We start from the raw sequence: 23,568 nt of genomic DNA, 5'->3' as shown, positions 1-23,568 counted from the left end.
GCTGCTCTTGGAGATTCCCAGGCAAAGCCAACTGGCTGCTGCTTGTGCCAGGCCTGGGGCTCACTGAAGCCAGCTACTGCTTATTTAATAGGATCTAAGAAATTGTGAAGCATGAGCCAAGATCAGCCATTCATATGGAAAAGCAGCTTGAGTGGAACCATAAGTGGCATGGGGCAGAGTCTCTGGGGATCTCCAAGGTGGGTTAAGTAGTGTTAGCCAGGTTGATGGAGTCCCAGATACATCACCAGTGTGCTGGCTCTGTGGGTGGAAGGTTTAGAAAAGAGACAATGATTGCCTCTGCTTGCCTTGATGCGAGACACTTCAGTTTCTCCCTGTATACCACTGGTGCCTTTCAAGCTGTTATCCTGGAGCTGGAGCTCAGAGGAAGTGATCTGAATAGGTGAGTTCATGTGTGGGTTCTTTAAGAAAAACTGCTTGGGGATCCAGCAGTTTCTTCCACCAACTCAATCCCTACTGTTTTTTGCAGCCAGAAGTTATGGGGACTTACCTTCCTGGCACTAGAATCCTGGGCTGGGGGGCCTGGTGTGGGGCTGGGACTCCTCACTCCTGAGATATTGCTCTTGATTTTTTATCCACCATACATGGGTGTGGGACCAGGCGATTAGGCGTCTGCACCCCTTCTACCAGTCTGGATGGATGTGGTTTCTTTAATTCTGTAGTTGTCAGACTTCCATCCAACTCAATTTCTGATGGTTCTGAGTGATGGTTGTTCTATATTTTAGTTGTAATTTTGATGTGGTTGTGCAAAGAGATGAGTCATGTCTACCTATGCTGCCATCTTAACTGGACATCCTGTTCTCTTATCTTCAAATCCTCATGTTCTCTGAATGTGAGATGCAAGGGAGGAAACACTATTTAACCATTACCATATCCCCAAAGGAGAGAGTTGATTCTATTGAAGGATTCTCAGCCTGGATTGTGAATTGAGTACTGAGTTAGTTCTGACTGCATGGTGCAAAGAGAACTGAAATACCCTAGGAATGATTCTGTACAAATGAATTCACACATAATAACCACCATGACTAGCTACAAACCCATATCAAGCAGCCAGATATATTAAGAGATTAAATAAACGGAACAAAAAAAGCACAAGAATGTCAGGCAACCCTTTTGTTTTTACAGACAAATTAGGCCTTAGAAACTGGTGATAATGAAGAAATTTGCTAACATAGATAATGAGTGAAGGGTCCAATAACCTAACATTCTTTTAAGAGTTAAGTAATCTCATTTTAGCAACAATTTTTTTTTCTTTCTAGGGGATCTTATTTGTTTCTGTGGCTTAAACCAGAAGTTCCCAAGAAGGGCAAGGGGGCATACCCCCACGGGGACACTACAGAAATCTTTGAGGGGAGTTTTGTTGTCACAAAGTTTGGCAGCTCTCCTGGCCTTTAGTGGTCATGGCCCAAGGATGCTGGTCCCAACAAACCTGGAAAGGTCCTGAAGAACTAACTGTCTTGGGTCCTGGTTGAAAAACCTGATTGGAAGTGTCTGTGCCTAGAACCTAACATGGTTTTACACATAAACATAAAGTGATTTTTGGCATAGTTTTAATGTATGATGATTTTCCTAGGTAGACAATTACTTGAAAATGGAGAGAAAACGGTACTTTTGTTTACTGTTTGAAAAAAAGACCTGGTATATAATTTGACAACACACACTTAGGTCTGTCTGCATTTTCAACTCTGCCAGTGACAGTGCTTGAACTACTGGAGCAAAAGTAAAACTTGCATTTTATTTGTCTTTTATGTTATAGTTGGGGGCCATGTTGATTTTTGAAATCAATAACCTACCTACTAGGTAGGGTATGCTCTTTTTTCCCCTCTAGATTTTTAAATAAAAAATTTCAAATATACACACAGTTAAAAGAATTATATAGTGAACACCCATATATACACACTAGTTTATTATATTTTTATTTCTGACCAAGATTATTGTTATATAAATGGGTCATTAGGTCTGAGAGGATTGGTGTAAACCAACAATACTGGTGCTTTTGAGGGTATAACTTTCTAGAATATGACTCATACACTAAGAACAAACCCAGTTTTTATACTCCTCAGGGTATTGACAAAAACTCTTAGACCTAACTCTTGTCAGGCTCCTCTGAGTCCTCTTTTTGACTAGGCCCCTTGGGCTCTGTCTTGGCCCACTTATTCCAATTTTGCAAGAACCCTGCTGAGTCAGCTTTGGTCTGACCACCCTTAATATCTGATCACCTTAGCTTACCTTTAGCAAAAATCCTGTCAGGTCAGTTTAGCAAAGAACTACTCTACCTCTTAGTAATTTTCCATTTACCAGCACTTCCACTTCGGCTATAAATCCCCATTTTTCTTTATTGTATTCAGAGTTGGGCCCAATCTCTTTCCTCTATTACAAAACCCCACTGCAATAGCTCTCCTTGAATAAAACCTGCCTTACCTTCTTTAACAAGTGCCCTAAATCACTTTTTCTTAACAATGTAGGCAGGGCCTGGAGCCCTTTGTTTGATGCTATTTCCTCTCAGAAGGTTCTTTTTACCATCAGTTCTACGAAAATCTTAGTGGGGTACTGGTTTAGCAGGGGAGACTGTTCACTTACAATTTAGAACCTTTTCTAATCTGATCCCACCTGCATCCCCATCTTCTCCCCCACCTTCAGCCACATTGGACTACTTAGAACTCCAGAGGAGACCTGTGAATTTGTATTCAGTGTTCTTCCCTGGAACTGGGAAAGCCCCACCCCTACTTTTCTGCAGGTTGAAACCCTAATCATTCTTCAAGACCTGATTCAACTGTCACCCCCTCTGTAAAATCTGCTCCAACTCCCTAATCAGCAGCAATGGCCTCCCTCTGTGCTCCACAGTACTCTGTCCACAGCTCCATCAGTATGTTTCTCAGGCTGACATGAGCAACTTCTGTATGGATGTCTGCCCCCTGGACTGGACTGGGAGGTCCTTGAGGCGGGGAACAGCTGTGTCAGTCATTTTGCATCTCCTCCGCTTATCACTGTCCCTTGCACACAGTAGGCCCCAATAAATGCTTCTTGAATTTGGTTTAAATTATGGGGGAATTATGCAGTTACCACAGTGGCAGATTCATGTGTTTTCAAAGTCCAGGCTTGTTTAAACCCATAACAGCTTCTATCCATTAAAAAAAAAAAAAGTTCTCCTCACCAGTTCTGACTTAGAGAAATGTGGAAGCTAACAAAGAGAATTGATCAGTTTATAAAATATTTGTGGCCCTTTTGGCCTATGAGAACAAAACACAATCAATACCATTATTAGAACCAAAGGATTATAAAACAGATACATAGGTTTGGGATTAAAATACTTTAAAAGTATATTCCTGAGATATGCACTTCTTGATATAGATGGATCTTTTTAAATTCATCTATGTAACTACCTTTGCGTATCTTGGTATTTTGGCATATCATAGATATTTAATTTTGTTTTGGATTGAATGATATGTGTGTGGGAGTCACATTTTATAGTTTTATATTGAGCAATGCAAAGAAAAATTCTTTTACCTTGTCTTGTGTCTTATAGTAAAAACTTTAATAGGTCCAGAAAAATCATCCCTGTGCATTGATCAGAACCATTTGAAAAGCTATGACTAATTGAAGTGCAGCTGGGCACATATAGGGCTATACAGCACATCCCCAGGGCAAAGCCCATTCTGAACATAGTCCTTCTCATCATCAAATAATAAATAGCATCACCATGGCTCTAATGTTAGCAACTGTTTGATATTCAAAAGGGTTTGTGAAGTGTGTTTTGGTATCAACAAGGGGAGTTCTTTCATTGAAATGAAAAGCATCTCTAGTTTTTCTTATCAATCAAAAGAAGACAGGTCATGATATTTTTCTGGGCCAATAAATGCTCAGAAAAGACATTATTTTCAAGTGCCTTTTTTCCATCATGAAGGCTCAGCCACTCCAGCTACAGGCTTAACAGCAGAGCACAAGTAGTGATGCCTTTTCCTTATCTTAGAACATGAAAGAGAAAAAGATATTTATATTGGCCAATAGGAAAGTAACCAGGAGTGACATTTGGTTTGCAGATGTACATTGAAGCATCAATGCTTAGCTTAATGTTTCAAGTTGCCTGTAAACTGAGTTTCTGAGAACAAACATGTCTGCCCTTTTCAAAGGAGACTAGAATGTGTTATCCACAATAGGCAGCAGTCAGAAAACATATGACATAATAGGGGAATTTCTCCATGCTAATTTTCTAGGTTAAATGGGAAACCTAAAAAATTGAGAAAAGTATATAAATACCTGTATTTGATGAGATTATTATGTCATTAAAATATCCCTCCTCTAAGTTCAGAAAAAGACTTTACAACACTCTGGGATAATTTGAGTGTTTTATTCACTGTGTTATAGAAAGCTGCCTGAAAAGAAATAGCTCTTTCACGTCTTTCTGCCAAGACTTTAATATGGTTCCAAGAGCCGGTTCTTTTCAATGCCAAGGTGTTGTTTTCCTCATTTTGAAAATATTAAAAACAAAGAGTGATCCTTTCTCAGAGAGAATCTGCTGCATGATTTATGTAGCACTGTAGCACTGTGATTGGCTGTAAAAAACAGTTACCATTTGGGTATGTGTGAGAGATGCTGTTTCTCTTTGAATTAGAAAATTCTCCCAGGCTTGCCTGTTTAAACTCTCTAAATGCAAGAAATATACTTACATTCTGGAAATCACTAATTTCAATTGCTTCTTCAGCTCCACTTCCCATTTTAAAAGTCTCCAAGTTGTTCCCAGCATCTATTTCCATGGACCCATCTTGTAGTTTTCCATTGATACTCATAGTGTAATGGACATTGTAAATCTGGAAAGGAACATAAGATTAGTGATGCTTTCCTTTTAGAGCAATTCAGGGATTATCTTTTGACCTTCAGTGTATCAGGTGACTTTCATATTTGTCAGAGATACACTGAATTATCCTTGAGAGTAATATATTGTTATACAAGAACTTTATCCATGTACCAAACACTTCATACAACAATTTCTTTAAAAGTAGGTTAAAAGAAAAAGTAAAACCTTTGATAGTCTCTGATACTAATTCAAATAACTCAGTTATTCTCAATCCTGGCTGTGTATAGAAGCATCTGAGTGGAATCTTCAGCTACCATGACTGGGTTTCCAGTCAAACCAGAATCTGCAGAGTTGGGATTTGGGTATAAATCGTTCTTTCTTTTTTCTTTAAAGGACAATTCTACTATGCAGCCAGAGTTGAGACCTACTGATGGACAAATAGAAATTGACGAGGCAGAAGGTTAACTGGGCTATTAACTGAACAAGTCTGCAGAGGCACCTCAACTTGAAAGGTTTTAAAAACCTTTTGGTTAAGATTTGGCATGGAATGTAGTATACAGTAAGGATTGCAGACAGGGCTGGGATTTGCCTGACATATAGCAGCATTTGCAGAGAGCAAGGTCAATGTGCACATCTGTTTCAGCTTAAAATGGGAGTTACTCATTTTAATAACTCTATGGGACAGGCATATGGTTGTAGGACATTTTGTTATGAGACATGTAGGGAGAGGAGGGAAATGGGCACTGATCCAGGAATCAGAAAAACAGGTGGCCCTACACCACTTATCCCTGGCTCTTGGGAGTGGCCTTGAATGAAAAATGAAGAAGTTGGATCTCATAGGTGGTTTTTCATTTCTTTAAAGACAGAGGTGGCTCAGAGATGAGGCTGGCAGAGCAGGTAGAGTCTCCTTTCTCCCCTCTCCACCTACAATTTAGGCAGAGTGGGTCAGCTTCTGCTTTATGTATTGGGTTTCTGAATAAAATATTAAGAAAAATTATACATTAAATATATTTCTAAAAAAGATAACCACTATGTTAGGTGGTCCAAAGGACTTTCTTGGTTTAGACATCTTGTTGGTACACTAGTTTAAAAAATAATTCACACCCTGCTTTTGCTCAGTGCGATATTGCTCTACTAGAACTTTCTCTGAGTTGTGGAATATAGGTGGGTTTCTTTTCTTACTTTTTCTGACTTAGAGGCATACATATATTTTATATATAATATAATACATCTCATGATATGTAATATATACATTCTTTAAAAGGGAAAGAATGAGAACAGATGAAAGACATTTACTACTTAGTGTCAGAACAGTAGGTCAGAACCACAAATAGGTCAGATTTAATTCAAATCTGATTTTTCTCCCTCATTATGAAGAATGACTGCAACATGGACAAACACTGGATAAAGATCCGTTGTTATTGGATCATTACTTGTAAAAAACTCATTATTATAAGACCCACAGGACATGATTTTGTTTCACCAGTGGATATTTAGAAATGGTTTTGCTAGTCAGTACCCTTTCATGCTGCAGCCTTCATTCATCGGAACAGAAGATAACCAGCATGCTAGCTCAGCTCAACTATGCCTCAGTGCCCCTCCTTCACTCCTTCTGCTGAACTTCGATGCCTGTGATTCCTGCAGTGCATGGTGGGTCTCTCAAGCTAGCCTGAGCCTAAGATCCACTTCTAGAGGTTCTGATTTAGAGCTGGAGCAGAGCCCACCAAGGCCTGGTTTCACTTTGCGACGCAGGTGGTCTGTATGATCAGCCCAGTTTGGGAAACCTGTTTTCTTTGGCTGAGCCAGTGCTTTCTGCAGGTAAGGTTTAGAAAGCAGACTCTTTTGTTCCTGTGCTCCCTGAGCAGCTCCTGTTCACATGGCAGACAACACCCGTATGAGTTCCTGCTGGCTCAGCATCCTTCACTCAGGCAACAAGAAGCTCTTTTCTTTTCTTTCTTTTTTTTGGAAAAGCATAAGCAATGCAAAATTTAAGAAATTAACAGTTTCCACCTTTTTAGCATGTATAAAGCAGACAAGGTTGTGACACTAGAAGAATGGCTTATGGTCCTAATTTCATTTTCCTTCACCACCACCTGTTGTCACCTTCCTCCCGGTGAAAGTCCCCTGACTAAGTATGGTATTGCATCCTTTCTACTGGAGCTCCATTCTGTCTTTTATGAGCAGTGCATAGCCTGTGTGGGCAGCAGCGAGAGTGCTGTGCCCTCCTGAAGCAATGGGGGCAGTGGTGGTAAACAGTCTGAAATTATTTCTGAAGTACTGGGCCATGAGCTCAGAAAGAGGCTGGGCTGGTGGAGCAGTAATCACATTATTTCCTCTAAACTGATGGAGCTGCTGGCACCTAAGGCTATTTCTATCCAAGTACAGTGAAGTTATTATTTGCCAAAATTCTGCTCAATATGGTGCCTTTTGCAGCCAAAGATATTTGCTAATGAGTTTCTAATAAAGCCTGGATTCTCTAAGATTAATTACATAATGTTTAGGACAATGTCTAGAAAAATCAGTCTGAGAAGAAAAGTCCCAGCAATGATCTCATCCCCTATCCCACAGGATAAGGTTGTCAGTTATCTCATATTTGTGAGAACTTCCCATATTTCAATGCTTCGTTCCATGTACAATGATGTGGCTGAAACATGGCCTCAATATTTGAGCCTGGTCATTTATCCCCAGTTATTAGCACTTGGATGCTTGATAGTCTTCCAGCTGACTTCAAGTAAACCTGTCCTCAGGGGATTTTCCCATATGGAAGGGATAGGCGGTGAATTACAGCTGGTTAAGCCAATATAGAGAAGCAAAGTTACTGGTAATCCACAGAGTGGGCAGTCCATTTGGTTGGGGATGCCTTTCTGTTTGACAGAGACTTACCTGTTTTGATTATGTTTTGTTTGGGGTACTTAAACTTGTATTTGGGGAAAACAGACTTGTGCATGTGCTGGGCATAGATGGTGCCAAATTTACTCTAAGTATTTTATTATTTGTTTTACAGACTTAAGTAATGTGGATCAGCATTGAATATTTTGGGAGTTAAGAAAAAAAAAACTACCATAATATTCTTCATTCTCCTTTCTATATAGGAAATAGCAATAACTTTGATTCACTATTCCTCCATATTCTTAGAATCTAATAGTGCTTTCTTAAACCAGATAACCAACCATCTTGTGGGAAAGTAAAAGATATGAGAAAGGAAAGCCTGGCTATTCAGTATGATATTTCAATCCCTTTTTTTGGAAGCCTGTCAGTTAGCTGTGTTTGCCTTTAATAATTAAATGCCAAATGGTATTTATTTTAATATGACCAAAATCTTTACCCCCCCAAAAAAAGGGGAGGGGGTGGGCAAAGCTATTTTTATCCCCAAGTGATCTGTAGCATTGAGGTTTGTCATGTAAAAGATAGCATTCACATTCAATTACCATACAATTTCCCAAAGGGATGACAATCTAAACCCTGCTATTAATGGAAATGTAGATATTGAAATCTTTCCCATGTTCAGTTACTGCTTTCAAATATGAGCATCTGGCCCAGCTTCCATATTTAAAATACAAATACATTAAGGCACTTTTCAAATATACCCAAAATACTGTGCAATTCTGATCTTACAAATCGGTGTTTGTAAATTTGATATAGTCTCTAAAACAGATTCAACAGTAAATGGCATGCTTATCTACATTAGTCATTTGAGTTAAAAATACAAATTAGGCAGTGACTACACAAGATGTTATGTGTAAAATGGTTGAATTGCTTTCAGCATCATTTTCTCTAAATACTGGAATTCATTCTGTTTGAATTTCATGGTGAGAGAGAAGGGGGAAAACAGCAGTCACAAATTCTCTTAGGGTAGTGATTAAGAAACAGCCCTTTGTGTGTATCCTAGAGATGGAATTCTTTTCCATTAGTCCAAATAAGCTTATTCCAGGCCCAGCAATGGTCATCAAGATAAAAATGCCCCCCTTTCCACAGGTGAACAAAATTCAGAATATTTAGAGAACACACTGGAATCCTGCCCAGTCAAGTCAGAAGCGCTTTTTATACTCCTTGAGGGCCCGTGCAGCTTTAAAATAAACAGTTGCAAACAAAGAAAGTAGGACAGCAGTTAGCGAAACATTTACCATTAAATCACATGTGACTAGGCCAGAATGGATTTTTAAAGAGATTTGTCACTTTTAATGAAGTTACCACCACTACTACCACCCCTGCCTGCTTAGAGAAGGAGAAAAACAAGAGCATGACTGAATAGGTCACATGGAAAAATAAATGAGCAAACAAAAACCCCTGAAGGGTTAAATTCCTTCCCAACACTGGGTCTAGATACTTCTTCACTATCCCTGTTCCAGGTTCTTATAATCACAGCCTTTCTCAGGTGAGAGAGGCCTGAAAGCTCGTTTAGTTCCATTTCTTCCCAGAGGAAGAGTAAACTGGGGCCAGAGAGGTAACTTGCCTTATCCAAGGTCACGCAACTGCTCAGGGAAAACACCGGGCTGAGATCTGCCTTGAACCCTCTTCTGCATTTTCCCTCTACTCTGCGACTCTACGTTTTAACATTACCCCTTAAAACCTCGACTTGCTTTCTACAACGTGTCGTGTGAGCCAAAAGCAGCGTAGTGAGGTTGGAAGGAAGACAACATAAGGCGACCCAGGAAGCCATTGGAGGAAAGCAAATGCTGGGGAGGGAGAGCCCACTAGCAGCCCAGAGTCCGCCCCACCCCCCGCCACCCCCCGCCACCCCCCGCCACCCCCGCCACCCCCACCTCGCATGATCCAGTGCTCTGGCTCCACCTAGCGGGAAACATGCGGGTTACAGGGAGGACCCCACGTACCAGGTGCGCCTCTGGGTCCAGGGCACCTTCCAGCCCAGCGCACCCTCCCTGGGCTTACCTCATTGTCACTACCCTTCCAGAAGTAGTAGGCCCCGATGGCCCCAAGGAGCAGCAGCATCGCCCCTGAAACGAGGACCGCAGCTCCGACCTTGAGCAGCCGTGCGGGACTGGAGGGCTTCACGGTCACTGTGGCGTATGCCTGCTGGCGGGGACCAGGGGCGGGCGGGTCTCATCTGAGCCACCCGCACCCCGCGATCCCCGCGCAGCACCCCAGGGACTAGGGGTGGGGTGGGAAACAACTTGCCCTGAGTTCCCCTGGGTGCCCCCTTTCGCCGCGTTCCCTCTCGCGGGTCCCTGGCACTCCGGCATGGATGTACGATAAGTAAACTTTTCACGGTGCAGGGCCATCGCCCCCTTGGTCTGCAGTCCCCTCCCGCCACAGGACGCCCCCTCCTGACTCCTTTCCACCATCCCCTCACACCCATCTGTGGATCTGGTGGCCCCTGCACATGCACATGCACACGCACGGGACGTCACTCTCGACATTTGGGCTCCCCAATTTGCTCTCACCTCCCACATTCGGTGGCACAAATCCCTGACACCGGACAGTGGATCCAGACCCTGACTCGAAGCCTGGGCCCCGCGTATGGACTAACCCAGCAGCTGGACTGGGGGATCACAGGCTGTACTCACCCCAGGATTGCAGAACTCAACGTCGTCAGGCCCTACCAGGGCGATAGGAACTTTGTCAGAGGTCTCTGTCATGGTTGCAGCCAAAGGAGCAAGACACTGGGAGGCTCCGCGCACGCCCTAGGTTCTGTCTTGCTGCCCCGACGTGCAGAGCTTTTCAACTCCTCACAGGCCCTTACACAAGGTGCCCTGCTCCGCCTGGGCCAGCCCAGCGGTCCCCACCCCTTCCAGAGCCTCACCTCTCTCCTCCCTTCCCTCTCCAGCCCCCGAGCAGCAGAGTGAGCTTGTCCTACACTCAGGACACACCTTCTCTCTTTCTTGTCTACTGACCAACCCCCACCCTCCCAAAAAAACCCGGTAAATCTGAATGTGTCACGAGTGGGGGTGGGGATCAGGGTGAGGTGGGTGGGTAGACCAGGATGCTGAGTCCTGTGACCCTAAGAAATGCTAAGTTGCCAGGACTCTTTCTACCATTCAAGGATCTCTTAAAATGTCAGAGGACTCTGTTGTGACACCTGGCTGGAGGCCCATTGCCTGCAGTTTCTTTCTTGGGGAGCTGGTGGAACAGGACAGAGAGGAGAGCAGGGTTGTGCAGGTGGACAAGGACTCTGGCCAAAAATTGCCAGGTTTACACCAGCCTGGAACTGCTGGGTGGTCCTTGGGGCCAGAGCGTCTTAGAGATGGCCACTTGTCACCAGTTTTTCTAGGAGATTTAGGAGAAGGGTACAGCTGCTACAAAAATGAGAGTGAAGCAGAAGTGGCTGGAGGGAAGGACTTGGAGAGACCAGAATAAGAATACATTCTGGTTGGTTGACTAAGATAAACAAACAACAATGGCAGCACCCCCCACCCTAACACTGATATATCCAAAGGAATAACTAGAACATATACATGTATACATATACACATACACATTTCTAAGTTCTCTTGGCTGGACTAACAATCAATTAACATGAGGCAGATTAACAGGAGAAAATAACTAAAATTTTAATGTATGTATATATGGCGTTTCCATAAGAATACTAGACCTGAAGATGGGGCAATTGAGGTTAATATGACATCTGGAGCTAAGGAGGTGGGGGGTGGGTGGGGATGATGTGTGGTTTGTGACTTCAAAGGGCAGGAAGGCAATTCACGTGAAGATAGAAAGTTAAATATTTGGAACAATGGGACAGAGAGAACTTGATCAAAAGGGCCTTGTGAGGTTCCTCCCTATCATACTAGTTCATATTCAACTACAGGTACTTATGGTGATATTGCCCTTACTGAAGAGGCCTTCTATCTAATTTTTTTAGGCTGATGGGGGGAGATCAAAGGTTTTTCCTGAGTCTTTTGTTTCTTGAAAATAACTGGCTTAAAGTAATCAATATCCCAAAAAACATATTTTGGAGTGGCAAATTCTGCTCCCCTCAAGCTGTAGGAGGATTGGGAAAGTGGTAGGAGCCCAGTGGAGATGGGGAAGTGGGAGAAGCAGTTTTTTGAGATAGCAGATATGATAAGACTGATTTTAGACATGTGGAGCTTGATGTAGGGGATGAAAAAGAAGTGGGCAGAGTGTCCTGAGCCTGCCTTGAAGTCAGACAAGGCGACTTAGACACAACTCTGCACCTCCCACTAGATGTAAGGTGCCTGGAGCCACCATGAGGACGTGTAAGGGATGACCCCCAGGGCATTGCAGGGGCAGAGTTCAAGGACTTCCTTTCCCAAGGGCACTTGTCACAGGAATTTCAGAAGGAGTAAGAGAAGTCACAATCATAGGAGTTGGCATATGGGCCAAGATAAAGTCATGATGTAAGAAAAAAGGAGAGTTAAGGAAGGATGGGTCAGCAGTGTCAAATGCTGGAAAAGTGGAAACAAGAAAGGCTGTGGGATTTTGCCATTAGGAGGAACAAAGACAGCAGTTTCATTTGCTTTGTTGGGCACAGAAAATATATTGCAAAGATACAGAGTGACTAAAATATTTGCAACTTGTATCACAGTCAAGGAACTGATTTTCTTATACAGAGAGTTCTTAGGAATCCTTAAAAGACTAACAATATGATAGAAAAATGAACCGAGGCTAGGGACAATCCACAGAAGGAGAAATTCAAATGACTTTAAACATAAGAACAATGCTTGACCCTATGCATAAAAATAAATGCAATATAAAGGTATTATTTTTCACCTAGTAGACTGGCAAAAATGAAAACACTTGTTTAAAAAACTATTGGAGGGTAAGAAGGGATATCAGGCCCCTCCCATACCTTACTGTGGGTGGGTAATTTTATGGAGAACAGTTTAGTTCCAAAATGCAAATACAATTTCATTTCTGTGGATTTAGCCCACAGATGCACTCATGGGGTGGGAAAGTCCTACATGTGCAAGGATACTCATTGCAGCATCATTGTTAGAACACAGGACTAGAAATACCTTTGGTGTCTACAACAGAGAATTTATGCTACATCATCACAGAAGGTTCTTGGCAGCCATTTAAAAGAATGAAGCAGCTTTGGATATACTCATATAGAACTCTCTAAGATGTTTTAAGTGAAAAAACAAAACAAAAACAAACAAATCAACCAAACAACAAACCAAGGCTAGAAAGGGGAGATGGGCTCAAAGCAAGCAGGAAGGTTAACCTTTAGAAGGAGAGAGATGGCCTGCCGGGAGTAAGTGATGATATAGATGCTTTGGGGACACATGGACTCTAGGGAGAGGGACACTAAAGAGAAGATGAAGAGTTGGGGGTGGTGCAGGGCTCTGTCTCATTCATACAACAAATAATGAATGCACTGTGTGGCAGGCAGAACACAGAAAGTGGCTGGTTGGGGCACAGGGGATGACTGTGGGCAGGGAGGGAGACCAGTTGCATTCTCTAAGTACATTTTCCTAATGTGGCTTATTTTCAACAATTTTACAGTAATATGTTTATATGATGATGGTTAAGAGTGGTGAAAAGACAAATAGAAGGAGCAGTAAAGAAGCAAGACAGGGAGGCCCATGTAGGACGGGACTGAAGGGTGCCCCTGTCATAGGCTCACTCTCCTCTGCCCAGTCTCTGATGGACCCAAGCAAGAGGCTCATTCCCTAGAGGTTAGAGCCCTCATGCCAGGTCCTATGCCAGCTCTGCAAACTCAGCAACAAGCAGATGGGACATGGTCCTTGCTCTAGAGGAGCTTACAGAACAGTGGAAGACAATAATCACAAAATAATGGTGTCACTGCATCTGTGATAAATGATATTAGGAAAAGTACAGGCTATCCTAAGGTAATATGACATCTAATCTACACCGAGCAGGGAAGGGGTCAGCACTCGAGGAAGTGACATTTCAGCTGAGAACCGAAAGAACTGGAGGTGAGCATAGGGGCGTGAGAAACATGGAGGGACAGTGTATTAGAAGGCCTTGAGGCAGAAGGGAGTGTACCATTTGAAGGACTAGAGGAGGCTGCATTGTAGAGAAAGTGGCAAGAGATGAGACTGTAGAGAGGCAGTTATCTCTGCAAATGAGGTCCCTAGGCTAGTGTAGGGATTAAAAAAATTTTTAATATTGGGACATTATTAAGGGGTTTGACATAGTGGAATGGCATGATCAGGTCTACATTTAAAAACATTATTTTGGCCACTGAGGGGTAAAATGATTAAATGGGAGGGGGCAGGAGTGAGAGAGGTAGATTTTTTATGAGGCTCTTGCAGTGGTCCAGGTGAACGATTGTGGTAGCCATTTCAAAATATGTGTAAATCAAACCATCATATTGTGTACCTTAAACTTACACAGTGATGTACATCAATTATTTCTCAACAAACTGGAAAAAAAGAGAGGGATCCCAGTGTCACTAACACACAATTCCTCCACTCAGGCAGCTGGAGTCTTTCTAGACCTTTTGATGGTGACACTGATGCCCACAACCTGGAAAACCAAGAGGGCAGTGATGTAAGGATGTCCCAGGCAATGAGCTTCCTGTGTATTTTCCCGGGTCCCCATATCCTGTGCTCATGGTCTGGCTCATGTGTTCTGCTTGCTTTTCCTTTCCCTCTTCCTTTCCCTCTTCCAGCCAGTTTGGAGTTAGTGCAGAGGATATTTTTATATTGGAAAAATGACAAACCTTGCATTGATGGTAGATACACTCCAGAAAAAAAATCACACTCCAAAGCTAAATATCAGGGATTAGTTTGTTATCTGCTTTTTGGGATTATCAAAGCAGAGTTTCTTTCCTTTGGTTAGCTAATTTTGAGTCTTTTAAATTTATGTCAGTCCATATAGATAGGTTAGTTTTTAAAAACTTTGTTTGTTTGTTTTTAGAGAGAGAGGAAAGGAGAAAGAGAGGGAGAGAAACATCACTGTGTGGTTGTCTCTCACTTGTGCCCCCAACTGGGGACCTGAAGTGCAACCTAGTCATATGCCTGACTGGGAATCGAACCAGTGACACTTGGCTCGCAGGCTGACACTCAATCCACTGAGCCACAGCAGCCAGGTTAGATAGATTAATTTTTAAGTTATCTTTAACCACTTATTCCTCAGCTGCCTCCTTCTCATCTAAATGCCAGAGTGTACAGAAAGTGTACAGATTTTAATGATATAGAACTGCATATAAATAATTGGAGCTGTAGTCTTCCCCTGCACCCATCTAGACTGCCACTTCTTGGTTTGTTGGCTACATATTATCTTTCCTCTCTCAAGAACTGAACCCTGTCAATAGGGCTTTTTGTGGCAGTAGTCCCTGAGATAACACAGGAATGTCCTCGATGTCTGATTGCCTCCTGCGGCTTTGCCTCCTCCATCTCTTTGTACTGTCATGAGATCAACTTTTTAAAAGTGCTACTCACATCGCCTCACACATCTGCCTAAGACCCCGCATCAGAGTTAGGTCCAGATTCCTTCAAAGCACACATGAGGGTCTGGCTACCTTCCCAGTTGCTTCTTTGCCTATTTATTTTTCTGTTTTTCCCACCAGACTGCCATTTAAGCTTCTGGGAGGCCAGGACTGTGTCTTATTCACTGTTTTTCATTGGACAGGTGCATAATTAATTAATAAATCAAAAGCAATGCAAGGGCCATTAAAAATATCTGCCCAGTCATAGTTCAGAAAAACTTGCTGGAAAGGCTCATGCTCCTTGTTAATTGCCTTTGCAGAATTATGAATGGCCAGTCACTTTATGGGATGAGCTACTCATGTATTCAGTGACCATCATTTTTAGCTAAAAAACAGAACTCATGGTTTGACAGAGGATTTTTGCCTTTCTTTCAGATAGAAGAGATAGTCTGAGAAATGTAGCTTGTATTCTGATTATTGGAGAACTTTAATGATTTACAGGAATGACATAGGAAATGAAGTATTAGAACCAGACCAGGAAATCCAGGACCTACGACCACAGATTACAGGATCAAAGAACAGTTGGCATCTAAACCAACCTTTTGTGGAAGTTACTTTGTGAATTTCTAATTCCTCTTACAAGATAGCAAAACTTGGTGGGGACTGTCTTCCATCTTTGGACCTTTCCAATGTTCAGTATGGTGTGCTGAACGTGGTTGGTACTTGGTTAATGTTTATTAAATGGTTGAACAGGGACTAAGTTACTTGTGTCCTCTGTGTTGCTCATGATTGCTCAAGGGAATGGAGACGAAATTCAAGAACTAGACACTATTCTCATCAGAGCAATTACCACCTATCTCATTCTCTGGGATTTGTCCTGGATCTCCCCCAGAGAACAGCTCACCCAATTAACAGTTTATTCAAAATGACTATAACTTCAATGCATTTTGCTTTGGAATCACTAAGGCAAATGGACCAAGCTGATAATTTTCAAGTCTCATCTTTAAGGACTTTTATGCTTTTTTACACCCATATGCATCCAGCTACCTCTTTCTGTCAATTGTGGGAAATTCCTTTAAAGAATGAGGACTGTGAAAATGGATAGAAAAAGCTAATTGAATTCTCTTTGCTGAAAGTAATAAATACAGGAATGGAGAGAAATGAAGATGGGAGCATTCTGAAGGGTTATTAGATCTGCCTCTCTTTATCATTGCTGAATAGCTATTGCGTGTCAACCCGCAATGGGCACAGTAAGTGGGTAGGATCCCGGCACAGCAAGTTAATCCATATGCAAACACAGTGACCCCAATTGCTTTGCAATAGAGAGCCACATGACCTGTGCCCTTAAAATACATCATTTGGGCACCTGCCAGCGGGCTGATTTATCCCAGATGGCCAGAGACAGCCCTGAGATCATCAGCGCTTTTGTTAATTAAGAGAGAGGGGCAAAGGAATCAAGATATTCCTGGACACCAAGCATTCATTGGCCACCTGGTCTCCCTAAATTATGATACTGCCTTGATTTTTCCAGTGCATCAACTGCAATTTTAATACTTGGAATATATTAATAACTTGGAATGTATAATTTCCTAAATAAGCAATGCCCTTCTGAACTCAGTGGAGAAAAGAGCCCATAGAATGGTTAAATGGCTCTACTCTCCAATGAGCAGTGTGGGGTGACCCTGGAAGTTCTATCCACAACAGCAAATACAAACAGATGCGATGTTTGAATGAACCTCTGAGTTAATGCCCCTGATTTCTATTCATTTGTTCTATTCATATAGTGTCTTAACAGGACCAGCTCCAGGAAAAATGGTGAAACAGATGATAACAGCAGCTAAGAATTCTAGAGTACTTATTCTGCACAACCACTGTGCCATGTAGATTATACCACTTACTCCCCAGAGCAACCTCACAGCATGCTGCTCCATTCCACAGGGATCTACACTTCACAAGGGCAGGAACTCGGCCTGTCTTGTTCACCTTTTTATACTCAACACCTAAAATAGTTCCTGGCACACACTAGTTACTCAGTAATGCATTTGGTGAATGAATGAATGACTTTTCATTTTAGAGAAGGCAGTTGAGGTGTGGCAAAGCTGCTAACCTGTCCAAGCTGTTCAGCTCTAGAAAGTGACAGAGCCAAGTTTCACACCCTCATCCACGATCCTTAAGCATCTTTGTTCTTGATTCTCAGCCTTATCAGCCTCCCTTTCATGTTTATTCCTCTCAATACTCTGTTGTTCTCTAGTGCTCTGTTATGAAATGCTGTGTTCTTCCCATCCCAGCTCATATGTTGAAGCCCTCCCTCCAATGTGATGCTATATGAAGGTAGAGCCTTTGGGAGATAACCAGATTTACATGAGGTTATAAGGGTGGGGCTTCCTGTAATGAGTTTAGTGTCCTTATAAAAGAGGAAGAGAGACCAGAACTTTCTCCCTCTCCACCATGTGAGGACACAGTGAAAAGGTGACCATCTACAAGCCACAGAGAAGGTCTTATCAGGAACCAAATTTGCTGGCACTTTGACCTAGGACTTCCTAGCTTCCAGAATTATGAAAAATGAATGTCTGTTGTTTAATCCACCAGTTTGTGCTATTTTGTTATGGCAGCTCAAGCACACTAAGACAACCCTGAGGCACACCCATCAAAATTTACCTATCCTGTGTCCCATTCATTTAGCTCTGTTTTCTACCAGTCAGGAACAATGGGTGATATGATCACCTCCCCACAACACCTTCAACATCTGTGTCGTACATGAGGGTTTACAAAGAGAGTTCACATATGTGATTTCACATGGTACTCAAAATCAACTTGTGAAACAGGCAGGACAGTCATTACTATCCTCATTTTACAGATAAGTAAACTGAAGCTTGGCAAGATCAAGTGACCAAACCACACAGCAAGGACTAGGGTTCCACTCTCTGACTCCCTACCCCAGTAACCTTTCCTCAGTACTGCATTGTAGATAATATCATGATGTGTCATTCATTCAGGAGAAGGTCACCTTGTAACTGGAGACTGATGGAGAGGCAGGATGTCAACTTAAATGATTCATGTATGGTGGCATTTTTTATCAGGTGAGCTCAGTGATTTTGGAGTACCTTAAATGGCTCCAGGTTGGCAGGTGTCTATCTTTCTTACACTTAAGCCTAGGGCAGGATTATTTTTCTAAAAATCTTCAAAGAGCTGGCAAATAAATGCACTTGTGTAATTTACACATCTAATTGATCTTCAAGCCCTGACTAGTGTAAAAAGTGTCATCTGCATTTGCCACCTTCTGACTCCCTACTTCACCTGCCACATATGCCTCAGAACCTCACTTTGTCCTGCCTGTACTAATGCTGCTATCACCTAACTGGACCTCTGCTTCTCCTTTGCCCTGACCAGGCCACTTCTCAAGTTGGGGCCAAAGTTATCTATCTGAATAATATATCCAATTACCACAGCCTCCTGCTTAAAAACCTGTGTTTGAATGAGGCAGACTTAAAAGGGGGAAAACTAACCAGAAAACAAAAAGACAGAAACACACACACACACACACACACACACAGAGGAAAACTTTCTTTGGAAAGGAAGATTTGAAAATTTATTTCACTCTTTTAAAGAACTTTACTTGAATTCACAGGGCGAGGATAATGGAGGCTTTGTGTTCAGTGCCATCCAGTTCTCATCCTATGCGACTCTCCCTTTGGCTGGTTCATCTGTAATGTTATAAAACTGTAAATATAGCCTCTCTCCCCCTGCAAAAAAAAAAAAAAAACAATCAAAAAAACTACTTTTTACTTTCTTTAGAAGGAAATCTCATTGAGAGTAGAACTTTATCTACTTATGGCACAAAGTTGTTAGATACCTAAATACTAAGTAATATGTGAAAGAAAAACTACACCTGATATTAATTCTGCTAAGGACTTGAATCTTTTGTATTTGTCATAAAATTCAAAACAGGATTCGTTCACACTGACTATTTTTTAAAGAGTGTACTGATATTTGACTCCAAGGAAATAATCCTAATGAAGGAGGAAAGTCAATAAAAAAGAAAATGATCATTATCAAGTAATTTATAATAAAGAAAAACTAGAAACAACTTAAGAGTGAGTAGTTAAGTAAATTATGTTGTGTCAATTTGATGGACTATCATACAGTTGCTAACAATTATAATCATGGAGACTCTGTAGCAACAGAAAATGCTTATGACATAATGTTAAGCACCCAAAGCAGAATAGCAAATTGCACAGATACTTGATTACAACTCTAAAAATCACGTTTACATGTGGGCAAGGACTAGCAGGAAGCAAGAAAAGGAAAACTGATGATTAGTTTGTTTGCTAGGATTGCAAGGAACTTCTTTCTGGATATCTGTTATGTTTTTCATGTTGTTTGTACAGTTTAAAAGTATACCATTCAGCCCTTCTGGGGACCGTTTTTGAGACTGTTACTTCCAGGAAGGCACATCAGCAGCGAGGACAGCAATTCCTGATTACACCTCTCTGCAGTCTCTCCTGGGGGCCTGGTGCTGCTGGTGGGAATACTCTGATTCAACCTGAGAACAGCTGTTGGCACAGTTGTTTCCAAATAGAACGTTGCTGAGAAACCCAACCACTGGAGGAGTATTTATACATAAATGTGATCCTCAGCCATTTACCACACTTTTAAAAATATGCTTTATTGATTATGCTGTTACAGTTGTCTCAATTTCTTTTCCCTTTGTTCCCCTTCATCCAGTGACCCTCCTCCCTTCAGTTGCCCCCCTTCTTAGTCCATGCCCGTTGGTTGTGCATATAGTTCTTCTCAACATCTTCCTACCTACTTCACTCCCTCCTACTATGCTTCTTAATTCCTGCACCATCTCCCCGCTGACTTCCCCCCATAATGTTCCCCATACCTATAATTATTTTCCCACTCTCGTTGCCTACTTAGTTTGCCTTTGTTTCGGTTCCCTAGCTTCTGTTGTTGGTTGTTGTGATACAGTTTTCATTTTAATGTTCATAGTTTTTATCTTCTTTCTCCTAAACAAGTCCCTTTAACATTTCATATAACAGTGGTTTGGATCTGATGAACTCCTTCAGTTTTACTTTGTCCTGGAAGCACTTTCTCTGCCCTTCTATTCTGAATGACAGTTTTGCTGGAGAGGGTAATCGTGGTTGTAGGTTTTTGCTTTTCATTACTTTGAATATTTCTTGCCAGTCTCTTCTTGCCAGCACAGTTTCTTTTGAGAAATCAGCTGAGAGTCTTATTGGAACCCCTTTGTATGTAATTCTCTTCTCTCTTTTTGCTTTTAAGATTCTCTCTTTATCCTTAATTTTTTGACATTTTGATAATAATTTGTCGTTCCCAGAGTGGGTGGGTCTGTGGATGTTCTAGGACTGTGGGGGCCCTTTAAATAAGTGGACTCGCTGAGAGACCGGCAGTTTCTGCCTCCGCCCCGACCCCCACTGGTTTGCACAATCAGAAGCAATGAGGCTTGATTTTCCCTGGTGCTGGGACTGGTGAGGAGCTGGGAGCACAATACCTGGTTTCCCTCCTGATTTTTTAAAACATGTAACTGTGCTTTTTGCCAGTCCTCTGCTGCCACCACCAAACTGTGTCCTCTCTGCCCCAGCTCCGCCCTTCCTACCTGTCTGGATGAGTATTTTTTCTTTATATCTTTGTTCGTTGGACTTCCATCCAGCTTGATTTTCTGGAACTTCTGGTTGTCTCTAGTTTTGAGGTAGCTGTATTCCTTCTTAGTTGTGGAGGGAGTCATGGCATGTCTGTCCATGCCTCCATCTTGGCTGAAAGTCCTCGTTTAGCCACCACATTTTTTTAATTAAAAAAAAAAAGCACTCAAGCACAGTCTAGGAAACTGTTTACCTGGACTGTTGTAGAGGACATCACTGACTGGGGTAGAAGTTTGAGTTAGATGAAATTGAGGACCTGCTAAATCTATGAGTCTCACTCAGGAGCCATGTGACCTTTATACACACAGGGTTGAGGCTTTTAGTTGTTCGTAGCCCTCTTCTCCCCCTGGCTGGTTTGGCTCAGTGGATTGAGCGTCGGCCTGCGAGCTAAGTGTCGCTGGTTCGATCTTCCAGTCAGGGCACACCAGAGAAGGAAAACTCTGACTCCAAAAAACCTCCGCTGCCTTGCGGCATACCTCTTCAGGGGAAAGGCTAAGGAGAAGGGAAACTCTGACTCCAAACCTCCGCTGCCTTGCGGCATACCTCCTCAGGGGAAAGGCTAAGGGAGTAAACCCCGACAGAAAATCCGGAGCCGGAGTCCCTAAGGCGGTTTGACGTTGTTGTCAACACCGGCAACTCCTGCAGCGCACCTGAAGCCAAGCTGTATTGACTCTGTCTTTCCCCTTGGATCCTTCAGCTGCGAAGAGAGGGGGGGTCTGCTGCATGGGCAACAGCTGGCCCTCCATATCACCCTGCCCAGGCTTTGTAGCTTCACTGGAGAGGACACTCCAGCGTCATCGCAAGATGTCGACTCAACACGGGAGGAGACAGATACCAGTTATAAGCTCATCCGATTGGCAAAGGAAACGAGCGCCAGGGGTCTCCTCTGACGGTGGGAGAGGTCATCGCACCTCACTGGACAGCTACCGCCCGCCTCAAGCTGGGCAGCCCCCAGCCAATTAGGTGCCATCTCGCCATGGCTCGCCTGCCCCACTGGGTGCGTGGGGATCAGAGAGGCGTCTCTTGAAAAGTGGGCCACAAAACACTCGCACCAGGCAATTCCAAGCAAACAACAAGAAAGAAGCCTCCAGCTCTTCGCCTCGCTAGCTGGAACATCAGGACCATGTGTCCCGGACTTACTGCAGACCTTCCGTGGATCAAGGGTGCCAGGAAAACCGCCGTCATCGACAGGGAACTGGCACGACTAAACATCGACATTGCGGCTCTACAGGAGACCCGGTTGGCCGACAACGGAACTATCAGAGAAACCAACTACACCTTCTACTGGCAAGGGAAGTCTCTGGACCAACCAAGACAGCACGGTGTTGGGTTCGCTGTGAAGAACACGCTTGTTAACTCCATAGAGCCACCCACAGGAGGCACAGAGAGATTACTTACCCTCCGATTGTCAACAACTTTCGGCCCAGTCAGCATTCTTAGCGCGTATGCCCCAACCCTCTGCACCACCACTGAAGAGAAAGAACAGTTCTACCATGCACTGGATGAAGCGTTATCCAAGATCCCCAGAAGTAATGCTCTTTATCTCCTTGGAGACTTCAACGCAAGAGTAGGAGCCGACCACATGGCCTGGCCCACCTGCCTCGGAAACTTTGGGAAAGGAAAGATCAATGAGAATGGTCAGCGACTGCTTGAGCTTTCGTGTCATCACGGCCTGTGCGTGACAAACACATTCTTCAAGTGCAAAGAGATCCACCAGGTGTCATGGAGGCACCCCCGCTCCCGCCACTGGCACCAGCTTGACCTCGTCATCACCAGAAGAACGGATATTGGCAGCACCCTCCTCACCCGCAGCTACCACAGTGCAGACTGCGACACGGACCATGCCCTCGTGGTAAGCAAGGTGCGCATAATGCCGAAGAGGTTGCACCACTCCAAGATGAAGGGTCGCCCACGCATCAACACCAGTTGTGCCAGCAACCCAGTTAAGACCCAGCAATTCATCAACAGGATGGAAGATGCACTCGGCGAGGGAATGGCGGCAGATGACATTATCGAATCCAATTGGCCACGTCTCCGCGACGCCATATACAACTCCGCCATTATTGTTTACGGGAAGAAAGAGCGGAAGAACGCTGACTGGTATGAGGCTCACTGGGAAGAAATGGAACCCGTGATCGAGGCTAAGAGGAAGGCCCTACTGGCTTACAAGGCCACGCCCACTCCCAGTACACTTCAAGCTCTACGGGCTGCCAGGAGCAAAGTCCAGAAGACCGCCCGCCACTGTGCCAACACCTATTGGCTAAACCTGTGCAGAAGCATCCAGGAAGCCGCCGATATAGGCAATGCACGAGGAATGTATGAGGGTATCAAGAAGGCAACAGGCCCAATCCCCTCCAAGATCGCCCCCCTTAAGTCCAAGACAGGTGAGGTCATCACTGACCAGGAACAGCAAATGCGGCGGTGGACCGAGCACTACCTCGAGCTGTACGCAACGAGGAACACCGTAACAGACACTGCTCTTAACGCCATCCCAGACCTACCAGTCATGGAGGAGCTAGACACCCCACCTACTGCGGCAGAGCTCGGCAAAGCCATCGACCGCCTCGCTTGCGGGAAAGCACCAGGAAGCGACGGAATCCCTCCAGAAATCCTAAAGAGCGGGAAACCAGTCCTGCTACAGCCGCTCCACCATCTACTCTGTCTCTGCTGGAAGGAGGGTTACATCCCCCAGGATATGAGAGACGCCAACATTATCACCATGTACAAGAACAAAGGAGACCGCAGCGACTGCAACAACTACCGGGGCATCTCTCTCCTCAGCG

At 43.4% G+C, this 23,568-nt stretch overlaps 1 protein-coding gene across 4 annotated transcripts in view; it reads right to left on the bottom strand.

Annotated features, from left to right (window-relative positions):
- The window catches only part of CNMD (chondromodulin), a 29,334-nt gene extending 18,792 nt beyond the window's left edge, over nt 1-10,542 (bottom strand). For 2 of the 4 annotated variants that reach the window (XM_090258132.1, XM_090258135.1), the window contains exons 1-3: nt 10,339-10,542; nt 9,704-9,847; nt 4,686-4,826 (exon numbers count right to left, since the gene is read on the bottom strand). In XM_090258132.1, coding sequence (XP_090114258.1) covers nt 4,686-4,826; nt 9,704-9,847; nt 10,339-10,410 — 357 coding nt within the window. In that variant the 5' untranslated portion in view covers nt 10,411-10,542. The remainder of the gene's footprint in view (nt 1-4,685; nt 4,827-9,703; nt 9,848-10,338) is intronic. The other 2 variants (XM_090258133.1, XM_090258136.1) reach the window with 1 other exon arrangement.
- Between the last annotated feature and the right edge of the window lie 13,026 nt (nt 10,543-23,568).

This window comes from Furipterus horrens, unplaced genomic scaffold (assembly GCF_987537825.1).
Source record: "Furipterus horrens unplaced genomic scaffold, mFurHor1.1.pri manual_scaffold_12, whole genome shotgun sequence".
In the NCBI taxonomy this organism is placed as follows: Eukaryota; Metazoa; Chordata; class Mammalia; order Chiroptera; family Furipteridae; genus Furipterus; species Furipterus horrens.
Note: the sequence above shows the minus strand (reverse complement) of the source record. Positions and strands in the feature narration are given on the sequence as shown.